The 14,605-nt window shown below is 42.1% G+C and overlaps 1 protein-coding gene across 1 annotated transcript in view; it reads right to left on the bottom strand.

Moving 5' to 3' along the window:
• The window catches only part of LOC126456273 (G-protein coupled receptor GRL101-like), a 568,827-nt gene that overhangs the window by 226,994 nt on the left and 327,228 nt on the right, over window positions 1–14,605 (bottom strand). The window contains exon 7 of the mRNA XM_050092025.1: window positions 7,089–7,247. Coding sequence (XP_049947982.1) covers window positions 7,089–7,247 — 159 coding nt within the window. The remainder of the gene's footprint in view (window positions 1–7,088; window positions 7,248–14,605) is intronic.

Below are 14,605 nucleotides of genomic sequence, written 5' to 3'. Positions count from 1 at the left end.
GACAAGAAGATCTGGAGCCATCTCAACATGTCAAGCTACGTAAACTTGAAAGCTTATTGTAATTTTCGCTCCTCTCATCTTCATAGAAGACTTTGCTTATTAATTACTTGGACTGGACATTGTTTAATGTGGACAATAGATGGGGGAAGAAAGGAGGGGAGATATTACACCCGCTTCGTACTTTTTTCGGTAGAGCCGGCTCCTGTGCTAGCTAGCCCTGATCGGAAAGCACCGTACCAACACTGCCGTCCTTAGATAATAATTAAGTACGATGTATTTGACTGTTCTGTTCAGACATCAAAGAACAAGACACCGAGATGCCGCCCAATATCCTTGAGAAAGTACTTTGCTTTCGCTTCAGAAGTGGGTGTATCTAATCGATTGGAATCGCCCCATCATCGTGCTTGGAGGGTAGAATCCGATGAGCCAGTGAGACACCCATCCATCCCGTTACCAACCTCTTATTGGTTAGGTGCGTTCTGTACGCCAAGATTGGGAAGTTTCTGCAGCATTCCCCCATTTTCTCATGAAGTAGTCGAATCTCTTGTCCATCATACTAGCTATAGCATTGACCCGTCCATTACATACAGATTCCTTTTTTTTAAGTAGACAACTTTCGAGGGAGATCTATGGATCTATGTTTCGTGATCAGTGAATCGTCACCCTTTCACCATGCGGGTCACTTGTCTTCCGATCGCAATTCGGTGGAGATATGCTCACTTTTGGCTGGATTTGGGGAAATGAAAGTGTTATAATTGTGGCAGCACGATGCATATTCACAGCAGCTCATTTTTTGCCTACTTTGCAACGCAACTTGTGTAGTTACTTTGCATGGTTATCTTTGATTTCACGAGCTGCCCAGATGAGCAATCTTGTTGTGCTTTCCCCATTATGTTTTGCAACCAAATTGGCACTTCCCCATAGTATTAGCACAGTTTTGTAATTTAATTTGTGTTTTAGAGAACATTGTTTTCTGTTTATTGTTATTGTGGTTTTTGTCGGTCACTAGAGCAAATAAATATCTGTTAATCTCAGTCTTGAGTTATACTGTAAAATACTTTGCATTAACCTATAAGTTTTCCAGGGTTATGTTACCCACTAATAATAAACATAAGCTGGTGCACGCCTAACTTTGTTGATGTCACAGTGTAGGCATTATCGTTGTGCGCAGTGGTCAAACTCACTGGTGTGTTATAACAGAAATTCCGAGAAAACAACGAGCATTACATTCGCTCGCCTTGTATGATCAAAAATTTCTTTTATAATGAGCACTGCACTTACTCACCTCGACTCTGATCCAGAATATGGACTAAGCTTTCACTCTTTTATCCAAAATCTCCTAATTTTCTTATGGACAGCATGTATCCTTTCCATAGTTTTGCATAATTCCACATCCTTGCGTTCTTCGTCTGGCCATTCCAGCTTTGACATTTTCCACTTCCTGTCAGTCTCATTGTTTAGACTAGGTATTCCCTTTTGTCTGCTTCATTTGTTGACTTTTTATTTCTCCTTTCGTTAATGAAATTAAATATCTTTTTACCTGCCGAATCCTCTATTATCTTCACTATTTCACCTCTCACAGCTACTCATTCGTCCTTATTGTATTCCTTATCCCCGTTCCGGTCAAACTTTGCCTACTGCTCCGTTCTTTCAACTTATGAAGGCGTCAGCTCTAATTTCCTACCTTTCTGTAATATATTCAGTTCAGATGCGAAGTTTATAAGCAAAAAATTAAGGCCCTCAGTAAAGATCCGATCCCGCTTCTAATACATTCAGCATGTTTTCATTTAATGTAGACCATATTTCATTACATGCCACGACTTAAGAATATACATTATCTATAAAACAGGACAGCACTCATATTTATGGTTAATTTCACGTTTTGAAGTAATTAGGACAAACGCTATATGTTTGTAAGGCCCCTACGAACTCCATCAGTGAACACCGATTTCTGTGTTATTATATAGCTACCCTTCTTTCATCGATGCAAGAAGATACCTTTTTGCACTTATATGCACATACACGCAAATTTACATACAGGAAAACGTAATTTGACTTTTGTTGTGGTTTATGTTCAGACCAAATGTTTCAATCGACAAGCTAGCCAATGATTCTTACCGAGTCAGACTATAGTAACATGTGATTAAAGTAAAAGAAAAATGGCGTAAATGCATCATTGTGCTAAAGGCAACATGAATGCATTACTGAATGATATACACGACTCAAATAACGATGTGGCTACAAACGTCAGTAACTCACAAATAAAATGTAATAGTTGACGAACTACGTCAGCATACATGAATTTTAAGACCTCAAGATGGGCGAACTCCTGAAACATGTTACGGCGAAATGCAATGCTAATAAATTTCTACTTGTATTCCTTGTATGGATTCAGAATTGAAAAGTTAAGGTAACTCCGTATTCTGACACACACTGTGACCGACGTCGCTAACGTGGGTTTGTGCTGTGTTGCTTGACTTGGAAACAGAAGATTGAAATCCTGGTTGCAAGAAACATGTCACCGCCAGGACCTGACCGACAGTGGCAGAAGCTGTAGTGAGGTACTGTTCCTAACCACTAATTTCTAGAGGAAACATCGTGCGTACAGTTCCTAATTTGTGGGTAGTATCTTTTTGAGGAAAGTTATGTTGATATGGTAATACGTCTTTCGAATGATCAATTTCGTGTCCTCCTTATAATTTTAGCGATAAGTAGGCAACATGCGGCCATCAGCTTTCTTTGTTTAAGTCCCATCATCATAATTGATATCGACAGCTCGAAGCTACACACGCGTACATACACGCACACACACAAACACACACACACACACACACACACACACACACACACACACACACACACATACACACACACACACACAGAGAGAGAGAGAGAGAGAGAGAGAGAGAGAGAGAGAGAACAGATTACGATCGCGGTACTAGATATGCAAGTTGTCTGGTTAGAGTCTGTTGAACGTCATTTACACTAAATTCTCAATGTCTCTCTCGCTTCATCTTCCTCTCTCTGATTATTTATGTCTTTCACTTTGCCTCACTCTCTTTCTGACATACACAAACAAACACACATACACACACACACACACACACACACACACACACACACACACACAAACACACACACTGTGTTCTAGGAGATTGCTACTCGTAATGAACCGTTATTAGTTGATTAATTAAACTTCGGGCAAATCACATAAGATTAGTTATTAATCACAAGTAAAACAACACACTTCGAAGAGCATAGCTCACCCTCAGATTTAGTATACAAGAGACGTCGCATTAAAAAAAATGTCATGAGGATGAGGAGGGAGAAGGGCGGTGGGCGATGGTAACTGTCAGTCGGTAAGAAGGCAGCTGGGAGGAGAAGATATTCAGACAGTTGCACCAATACATTTGATCAACTGTCAGAGCTTAGTGGAGAGAAGCCACATGTAGCAGACCTCATTCTTCATAAGGACGGGGAGTACGACGTAGGTATTGACCTGGAAAAGATAGCTACTCAAACTAGTGGCTCAATTTTTCAGCGTCATGATCGGCCATTGCAGTGGTGCCAGATGAGTCTGTCAATAGGGCGGGTTTCGATGGTGACGGCCTGCACTTCAGCAGGTATGGAAGAAGAGTTTGGCCAAGGTTATAGGCGATAGTGTAGTGGGCGGGGGTCGGATCACCCATGGGGAAATTCCTGTAGTGGTTGGTATTATTGCTGCGGCTTCTTTAGACTGCAGTCAGCTGATAAGTATCCCTGCTTAAAGGAAGTCTCGCCAACCAACGATCCACCTTCAAAGAAAGTCAGTTATCCAAGTAATGAAGGAATTAGCATATTTCATCAAAATATAATAATTATTGAAGTTCGTGATCTGCTTATAGATGTGGACTCTGAGATTATTGGTATATCTAAGCGCCACTTAAATAATGTGACAGTTAAGAGGCTTCCTTTACCAGGAAACAGATTAGCTGGCTATTTTTGAAATAGTTCTTTTCAGCGTGGGGAGTGACCATGTACGTAAAAAACAGTGTTCCATTTGAGTCCATACATGTATCAAAGCACTGCACTGAACAGGTTTGTTGTGCAGGGGCAGTTGAAGTTAGTGAAACTAAAGTTCTAATTGTTATTTACAGGTTCCTTAACTCTGACTTCAGATCACTTCTCTTTAAGGTAGAGAGAGTTCTTGGTTCACTTTATACAAAGTACCAAAAGTTAGTTGTATATGGTGACTTCAGCATTAATTTTGTAAGTCAATTATTCAAAATGACAGTCACAATCGCAATATTTATTTTGTCGCCAACCGGTTTCAACCCGCCAAGGGGTCATCTTCAGGGTAATTTACACCATTTGGTCGCTCGCTGGAGTTGTCACCTTGCCTGTGCACGGTTGGTAGTGATAGTTACCAACCGGGTGACGACTCCAGCGAGCGACCAAATGGTGTAAATTGCCCTGAAGATGACCCCATGGCGTGTTGAAACCGGTTGGTGGCAAAATAAATAATGTGATTGTGACTCTCATTTTGAATAATTGATTATAAGAAAATTAATCACTGTTTATCTCCATACAACTATGCTGTCTAAAAATTTAATTTTGTATGTGATTGTGCAGGAAAAAGGATATTGAAAGATCTCCTAAATTCATAGGACATGATGCAGACAGTATTTTTTCCAACCAGAGTGAAGGCGAACAGTAGAGAAACCAAGGCAATACTTTAATTCATTCTTCTTTACTAGACAGCAAACTCTCGTGCAAAGCCCACTTTCAGGATCTTGTTCAAAAACTTAAAGCTGCCATTTTCACTATTAGAACAGTATCTGAGATATGAGATAGTTCGACATGAAAAGTACCATGCTTCTTTTTACTTGCTTATGACGTATAACATTACATTTTGGAATAACTCTTCCCATTCTCAGAGGGTATTTTTGACTCAGGAAATGGCGATTCGAGCAATAAGTCGTGTTACGTACGCCAACCTCTTGTTGACCCCTGTTCATTAGTCTGGATATTCTCATGCCTCTCAGTATGCATATTTTTTATTGTCGTTTCTTGTTGACAGTATCAGCTTATTCCCAATTAGCAGTTTTAACTCAGTTAACGCTATGCAGAAATCCAATCTGCATTTGGATCGAAGTTCCTTGATTCTTGCGCAGAAAGGCGTGCAGTGTTCTGCTGCATCCAATTTCAATAAGCTACCACAATATTAGCAGTAATCCACGTGCTTTCAGATCCAACCTGAAGAGTTTACTCATGTCTCTGTTGAGGAGTTATTTAAATAAATAAGATGATTCCTGCGTTATAATGTTTAGTACGCTTACATAAACTTATAGCTTGACGTCTTTTTAAGATTTATAAATATTTTATTTTATATGTTATTACTTTCCTGTTGCAAGTTGATGACTGAAACATTCCATAACGATGGAGATTTTTTCCTGAATTTGTCTTACGAAACTAGATGTGTAAAACAAATAATAAATAAAAAGTCATCAAATATGTGTAGTAGAGGGTCTGCATCTTGATTGCACTGCCGACTCGCAACTTTGCTATGTCGGGAGGCTGATCTACGGGATCGCAAAAACACGCCGTAGGCCCCGTGACAAGGGAACAGTGTGGTGGATAAAGCGAAAGGGCGCTGTGTATGAAGATAGAGGCTGATGGATCCGGTGGAGCCGGTCGCCATGACGAAGAAAGACCCGAGGATGAGAAGTAACTTCTCGAAAAACGTCGTTTGTTACGCGATTTACCGCCAGATATATGATGTTGAGCCATACCTCTGTTTTCCATTTATAAGTCAGCACCCAATGTCTCTCTACCAGTTATACTGAAAGTTCACTGAGGTGATAAGTCATGAGATAGCCATATGCCTATATGAAGATGGCGGTTGCATCGCGTGCAAGAGGGCAGTTCACTGGCAAAGCTATCATTTGTACTCAGATAATTCATGTGAATAAGTTTCCGACGTGATTATGGCCGCACGACGGAAATTAATAGACTTTGAACGCGTACTGGTTGGGGACCTAGACGCATGGAACATTCCACTTCAGAAATCGTTAGGATATTCAATATTCCGAGATCCATAGTGCACCCGTTGCAAGAATACCCCGTTTCAGACATTACCTTCCACAACGGACAACGCAACAACTGACGGCCATCATTTAATGACCAAGAGCAGCAGCGTTTGACTAGAGGTCTCAGCAACAGAGAATCAGCATTGCGTAAAGTAACCGCTGAAGTTAATGTTGGACGCACGACGAACGCATACGCTTGTACAAAATGGGGGAAACTTGACGTTAATGGGGTATGACAGCAGGCGACCGACGCAAGTGCCTTTGCCAACAGCACGACATCGCTTGGAGCGCCTCTCCTGTGTTAGTGACAATATCGATTGGACCTTAGTGGTTTGGAAAACCGTGGACTGGTCAGGTGAGTCGCGATTGCAGTTGATATGAGCTGATTGTAGTGATCGAGGTGGCGCAGACCCGATGAAGCCATGGGCTGTAGTTGTCAGGTAGGCACTGTGCAAGGTAATGGTAGATCCATAATGGTGTGGGTTGTGTTTACATGGAAAGGACTGGGTCCTCTGGTCCAACCAAAACAATCATTGACTGTAAACGGTTGTGTTCGGCTAGCCGGATACGATTTGTGGCCATTCATGGACTTAGTGTTCCCAAAGAACAATGGAATTTTTATGGATTACAAAGCGCATGTCACTAGGCCATAATCGTTTGTGATTAGTTTGAAGAACACTTTGGAAAATAAGAGTGTATGATTGGGCTACCCATGGAACATTTATAGGATATAATCGAGAGGTCATTTCGAGTACAAAATCCTACACTGGCAACAGTTTTGCAACTACTGATGGCTCAGAAAATCTTAAGGCACTTCCAGCGACTTGTTGAGTCCACGCCACTTCGAGCTGCTGCACTACTTCAGGCAGAAGGAGGTCCGACAAGATACTGGGAAGTATCCCATGATTTGTTTCAGCTTAGTGTAAAATGCTACCACGACAGATCCTCTAGCGAGCGGGCGCAGCGCGTGGTGCGTTCATGCAGTGCTTGTGTGGGTAGACAGGTGTAGAGGGTACATACCGTGCCTCTGCAGGTAGCTGTGCTGGCAGCCCGCCTCGTCGGCGCACCCCTGGCCGCGTTCGGTCGGCGCGCAGTCGCAGTACGAGTCACACAGGTTGGCGCGACGGATGCAGCGACCGTTCGGACAGCGGAACTTGTCGGCGCCGTCACAGGCTGTACCTGCAACCATCGCCACGACCGCCTCACCGCGCCGTCTCCTCTTCATTTAACAGCGATGTCAACAACATCGGCTAAGACAATTAGCCATTACAATAATATGACTTAGGCGCTCAGTGAATGGAGAATTACGAACTCCATTCCAGTGTGGCTGTGAGACGCCTGTAGCGAAAGAAGACGTTAGTATAATAAGCCACCTAAAGATCAGAAAAGTTGACCTTCCACTGTACGAACTGGAAGTCAATACGCTGACTGATTTATTTTATTTGTGGTTCGTAATTTTACTATCAGCGCATCACCTTGTGCCAGGTGCCCCTAACATTGTATAATCACAACGACAACTAACTTAACATGTGTGCACATATTTACCACTCACAAGGCATTATTTGTTTAATATTGACTCACATCACTGTTGTGTCCTCAGTCTTCACATGAACTACTGTCCGTAAAAGACACCTACGATTCTTTCCAATAACTGTGCACAGTCGAGTACTGACAAAAAATTGTAACTGCCAAATATTTGAAACAGAATGCACACTAGAAAAAAAGGTGATGAAACGTCAGATTCTCCACAGGTATAAATAAGGCTGTTAATATGTGACATCTCTATTAGGAAATGGCTAACACAGTGTATAGTACATGGTGCATGGCACACGGGGCAGGTCCCAGTTGCAGGTTACTATCTAGCATTTCGCAGCGCAACGATATTTGATTTTTCTTTGTCTGATCAAATTTAAAAACTTAAACTACTATCACAATCTAGTCATTAGGAGCGGTAATGTAATGTCAGAACGTGTAACGCGGTAGCTTTTATATGTCTTTAGGCAAAGTAACTCGTAGTGCACAAATTACTCAAACTATAAACATCCTGTACTTGATAATGAAAGCACTAGCGACTTCCAACCGACTGTATATATAATTTCAAATCCTTTAGAAACTCTGTTTCGCTGATAACCCCACAAAATAATGAAAAAAAAGTATGACTAACTGCACTCTTGCTTCCATGCGCTAAAACTGCTGCACCTGGCATGACATTTCAATTCGTTACTTCTTTACTATCAACTCTATTCGCAAAACGTTTTGCAGACAGCATTTACGTTATTGAATGTATCTGTAAAACTGTATTGTTGTACGGCATATAGTTCGGGAAACATGATGTTTTGTGCATGGAAATTCTGTTCTTCAAGGAATTTGGGACGGAGGTTAACTGAAATGAGCTTTACTTTTTTTCTTTTCTAATAGCTACAATATCATCCGGAAACGAGGTAGCATTCTTCATAAGACTTTTATTAGCAGTTTTATTCTTCCTGAGGAACACTTGTGGTCAGTTTTTGTGTGTCCTCAGCACCGGGTGAAGAGCTATATTCCCGCCCTTTTCGTGTAAAATTCATAATCAGAGATATGGTATACGGTCTATACGGTAGGTGTTTACCCGGCGTGAAAATCGACATATCTCGAAAACGTAGTTAATTACAGCTGTGAAGTCCACTATTCCTCATTCTATCAACATCTGGAGTAGGTGTCGTAAAAACTGCAATAAACGGGCCAGTCTCTGCTCTGCGTACATAAAATCATCCGACCTACGGCGTGCGTTTGATGCCTCCGACATATAGTTTGCTGAGGAACTGCATATCTTAAAGTAGCTGCATGGTTACCGAAGAATTAACTTGCATTTTTTTAATAATATGCACTCAGACTAAAAAAGAAGACACTCCACGGAGGAACTATCCTAATGAGTGGAAACCGGAAGACGGGATGTACAAGTACAGACGAACAAATCACTCCAGTTTCAGAGAAACTAGATGATTTATTCCAGAGAGAGAGAGTCACAAATTGACCAAATCAATAATGTGTTGCTCTACCTCAGGCCCTTAGGCGAGCAATTATTTGACTTGCCATTCATTCATAGATTTGGTGGAAACGTTGTTGAGGGGTACCGTGCCACATTCTGCCCAATTGGCCTTGCTCGTAACGGTAAACTTTTGCAAGCAATAAGTAGAAACTCTTGTCGCGTGCGGGAGGGCATTATCTTGTTGAAATGTAAGCCCAGAGAGGCTTGTCATCAACGGCAACAAAAAGGGGTGTGGAACACCGTCGACGAATTTTCTGTCATATGAAATGGCACGCCGCACCATTATTTTTGGTTCTCAGGCCATATGGCGAGCGAAAGTGAGGTTGGTATGCCACTGCTGCTCCAGATACGTCTTCGCTGGTCATTGTGTCTCATTTTGAAGCGGGTCACAGCACTGACGACAGTTCTACCCCGGTCACTGGGATTCCAGCCTGGCGACGTGTCTGGAGGCTGTAGCTGACTGTCGCCACCCAAACTGCCCGACGTCCAGGAGTTTGTACTGCCTGTTTCCGTGCTTGCCAAAGCCTACCGTGGCCAGCAAGGTCGCCGGACCCCTCCCCAATTCAGAACGTTTGGAGCAACAAAGCCAGGGACCTCAAACCAACTCTCGATTTTGTCGATCTAACGCGCCAGTTGGACAGAACTTGGCAAGATACCCCTCAGGAGGACATCGAACAATTCTGTCACTCAGTGCCAAGCCGAATAACTGTCTGCATAAAGGCTAGATGTGCACAAACGCGTTACTCACTTGCTCAGTTCTAGAAGCTCTTTCTCTTGAATAAATCATCCAGTTTTTCTGAAATTGTAATCACTTGTTTGTCTGTACATGAATATCAGATTTACCGATTTCCGCCCCATTCGGACAATTCCTTCATGGTACGTCGTCTTTTCTTTCATTTTCCTTTTCTTTTGTCTTAAATTGTATCATTACGATATCGACTTACCAGTTCAGCATCAAATGATTTTAATCCGTTACCTGCGAGCTCGTCAAATGCCAAAGTGTGACTCTGCAACGTAAAAACGATATTTGATGACGAGCTGGTAACATGAAACTGGTAATGATAACATTTTTCTAGACTGAAGCTGAAATATTCAACAAAATACCTCTATTAGGTGGTCCCTGTGTCTCCCTAAGGCAGTATGTGTAGTCTGTTTAAAATTTTCTTATAGTTATGTGGTTATACGTCCTCACAGAGACAGCCCCTAAGAAACTGCCATAGGCTTTGTTGCTTGATCACACGTAGGACTGTGCCGGATGCAGCGGAATGAGAAGACTTTGGTTCACATGAGAGCAACCGACAGGGAGCACAACATGCGTGTTAACAAGTTCTGTGATCTTCAGTAGAGGCACTGGAGTGACTGGTTAGAATCCCTATCGTATCCCTGTAGCAGTTGAAACATCACCAATAAGCGCTCCCGCGTGGAGAGGTCGTGCACCGTTGTATCTCATCATTGAACACCACAACCATCAACCATTCCACATACAGTGCTGAGTACAGGCCCCCTTCCAGACTACTGTGTGTCTCATTGCGTTCAGGTAGATGGATGCATTTTTCTCCTGTATGCTTTCATCATATTCCTTCCCAGCACTGGGTTACCGCCTCGGTCTTTCCTTATCCTTAGATTTCAACAAATTTTTTATCCCATCCATCATACACTCGAAAACTTTCATGTCTACCCGACCTCAGTTTAATTTTAATTATAGTCACCCTCTACAATCACTAATCTGAGCCAATTCTGTTAATTCGTCTAGTCCACTAATTACCGACATAGATCTCCAGTTTATAGCTAAATGAGCCTCTGATTTTGAAATTATTCTCACTGCTATAAATAAAAACTGGTAATACACACTGTTTCTAAATCTTCCGTTTCACACACAGTTATCTTTAGTTTTGAAAACTTCTTGGAAGGAGTATCAGTAAGACAGTTGTATGTGAGAATGAGCATAAATGTTGAAACGCGCTGAACGTAAAGAAACTACAAGAGCGTTTTGTAGGAACACTTATGAGTTCATAGGGTAAATCAAATAAGTAAAAATTGCCTTCATTAGATAAATTACATAAGATACAATTAAACTACCTTCCTTAGTATCAAAAAGTGACGTGAATCGTCCACCTTTTAGATATTCCATGAGGCGAATGCTATGAGAGGAAAACAGGGAGGTCAGTAGTGTTGATGAGGTAGAGAAAGACTATATGCTTCAAAACTAGCAATTTTCATTGCTCGCGTTTATGTTATTTTGTATTTTCCCTTTCGAAAGTTGAAAGAGGCCTCCCCATGAGTGACCACGACTTTATAATCTAGGCAGCTGACTCTCACAGACATGAACTCAGAGATTTCGATGCTCTAAACGCATTAAAGACACGACACAACGTAAGGAAAGCCGACTGCACCCACCTGAGCAGTATTTTCCAATGCCCGAACCCGGCGAAAGTAGATGACAAAGACTGTACAATAGCTCAATAACTCGTGACCGCAATACAAGAGGTACAATAACAGTCATAAGACAATTGGGCTGGAATTGGGGCTGGAATTCGCAAGTACCATGGAACGAGTATCTCCATAGTCTTAGAACAGAAGTCAGAAGAATAAGAAGAAGAAGACTGTAACAGAAAGGCAAGACTACGGGAGAAAGAGCCCGCCGTCTGGGCAGATACAGAGAACTTGCAGCAATTTTATGGACCACCTGCGGCAAACAAGAACAAAGCGCTGAAACCGATTCGAGGCACAGAACCTAAATCTTGACCCATCGGTTACGACGTATAAAATCGTCTGCCGAAAGGTAAAATATCCGGCAATGATAGTAACTCTAAAGTGAGCAGACAGCAGCGTGATAGAAATCTGGCGCTAATCTGCACGATTGCTGCTGGACTGTCTCTTTCCAGATAATTCGACAGAAAACGAATTTGATGAACACAGAACGAAAGTGGGGAAGTATACATCAGAAATGAAATTTTTCCCATTTTCGAAAGAGGAGGTTGAGGGAATAGTTCCTGAAGCTGAAAAGGAATAAATCACCTGGTCTTGACGGTATACTTGCTGACGTTCTACTGACTATTCACATGGACGCAAGTTCCAGTCTATACAACTGTATAAAGCGTGTATGTTGCAGCAATGATACTAAGTATATGAAAGAACCGAAATCTGATTATTCTGAAGCAAGTTGAAGACATGACTCCTCTCGCTCAAAATTCCTACAGACCAATGAGCCTTCTCGTTGCTTTAGGTACAGTGGTTGAGAAGCAGCAATACCGTAAACTTCAGAAGATGGCTAGTCAAATGGCTCTGAGCACTATGGGACTCAACTGCTGAGGTCATTAGTCCCCTAGAACTTAGAACTAGTTAAACCTAACTAACCTAAAGACATCACAAACATCCATGCCCGAGGCAGGATTCGAACCTGCGACCGTAGCGGTCTTGCGGTTCCAGACTGCAGCGCCTTTAACCGCACGGCCACTTCGGCCGGCAAACTTCAGAAGAATAGATCTTCTTCATGCAATAAATCTCCCACCCTATGAATTCAGAAGTGAGAAGTCATCAGAAGACTCCGTAAAGAGGCGGTAAGACTTACGCCCTTAAATATGTTGTAGCTACAATGTGAACATTGCCGGGGCTTTCGATCACTTATGGTAGCTAGCACTTCTTGCTTCTTGACCTCCTGAGGGGCTTGGACTGCCCAGCAGCTTTCTAGAACTGCTTTAAGAACTATTGTCAAAACAGAGCAGCAATCACGTCGTGCCCTAGAGAGGCTCTCACAGAAGAATTTTCTAACGGCTGCCCACAGGGATCTGGTACTTGAACCTGTATTATGGAAGCTGCAGGATAACGAAGCTGTCGAAGGGATAGGGGCATATACTGACAACCTGACGGTCCCAGTCAAAAAAAGCTGCAGTGAACTGGAAGAAGGATGTGGCAAGCTCCTTCAACAACTACATTGTTAAATTGTCTGATGCGACTGATAAACGTGGTAAATGTTGTTAAAAGTGAAACTCTGGTGAGATACGATCATGAAATTATGTGACAGGTCCACAAGGGGAAAATTCGCCACCAGATACTAAGGTGTTCTCTGGGACGAGCAACAAAATTATCATATTGGAGAAATAAACAAGAGATGCAGGTACATTGATAACAGAATTATTAATCTAGTCAATTATGATTATAAACTATCAATATAGACAATGGGGACGTATCATAATGCCACCCTAACTGTGATAAAAGCGTTAGGGGGTGATGTGAGGGTGCTTGGGTGCACAGGCTTCTGCTCACAACAGCAGCGCGGATAGTTAGTAGGGTGAACACGGAATACTACTTCGGTTGAGAGGCGGCGGCTTTAATAATGTGTCGGTTGAGACGCTGCATATAATACTTGGAAAATGTCCACTTAATCTTGAGATACTGAAAAGATCGGTCATCTATTGACTGAAGAAAGAGCATATTGAAGTCCTGCATATAATAAGAATACGAGCCATAAAGCAGTAAATTGACAATCAAAAACGGAAGGAAGATGCCCAGACAGGCAGTGCACCTGCGTTTTTCTCCCAGATATAAAACTGAAACTGGGAATGAGGCATCTGAATCCGTCAAGAGACGTGACACACGTCTTGACGCGTCAAGAGCCTTATGTAACCTGCTGGCACTCAACTGGTCGAAGACAGACCTCCAAATGTGCCGTTGGTAAAGAAAGAACACCAGAACATACCATTTCTTTTATTTATTTGACCACCAGTAGTACTCAATCTACCATCTAAATAACGTGGCTAAACTGTACGTTCAATTGTATGCAAAGAATACATAAATTCGTATTTGCTGATATAAGACCTGAAGCTGTCACAATTTTGTCCACCACAAATGGACAACAACATTTCACACCAGTATAGAAATTCCATCAAAAGAAAGACATGAAAAACGCAAACCATTAAGAGCTACAGACTCTTACCAACACTTTAACGGAAATTTACAGTCACTTTATAAAGACGAATGTCGGTATCAAAACGAAAGAGAAGAATCTGATAGAAGGACGTGGTATTTCTCATACATAACGATTTCTTCAATAATCTAACCTTTCACACTGAAATTTGGGACACGAAAAAAGGATGTGGGTTACGTGAGTTTCCTATTCAGAACCAAAGTCACATCTAAGGGAACTGTAAGTGTTGATTCGTTGTAGATGGAGAGGAAAAGAGGCATGATTGAACAAGAGTCGAACGATGGTGGAAATCGTTGATCGGTCGAAATGGGCCTTCGGAAACCACGGTTTTGTAGGAATTCGAGGCTGTAATACCGTGTAATAACCTCCTCCATTTGTTGGGACACGTTCCACAATACTTGCCATTGTGTTTTCCGTGGCTCTGGCCATCACGTAGGTAGTCAGTACACGGAAATTTCAAATCAAAGACAATGCCACGGAGGAAGCTTGGTTCACTAATACGTCAACTTCCTCATTATAGCGGATGCTAGCGTGGGACTGCACCCACTGCAATTTGATGGTCTACCCCCTCCGTTCTGTGAA

Source organism: Schistocerca serialis, chromosome 2, assembly GCF_023864345.2.
Source record: "Schistocerca serialis cubense isolate TAMUIC-IGC-003099 chromosome 2, iqSchSeri2.2, whole genome shotgun sequence".
NCBI classification, from domain to species: Eukaryota; Metazoa; Arthropoda; class Insecta; order Orthoptera; family Acrididae; genus Schistocerca; species Schistocerca serialis.
The sequence above is the reverse complement of the archived record's forward strand: the minus strand, read 5'-3'. Positions and strand labels throughout refer to the sequence as shown.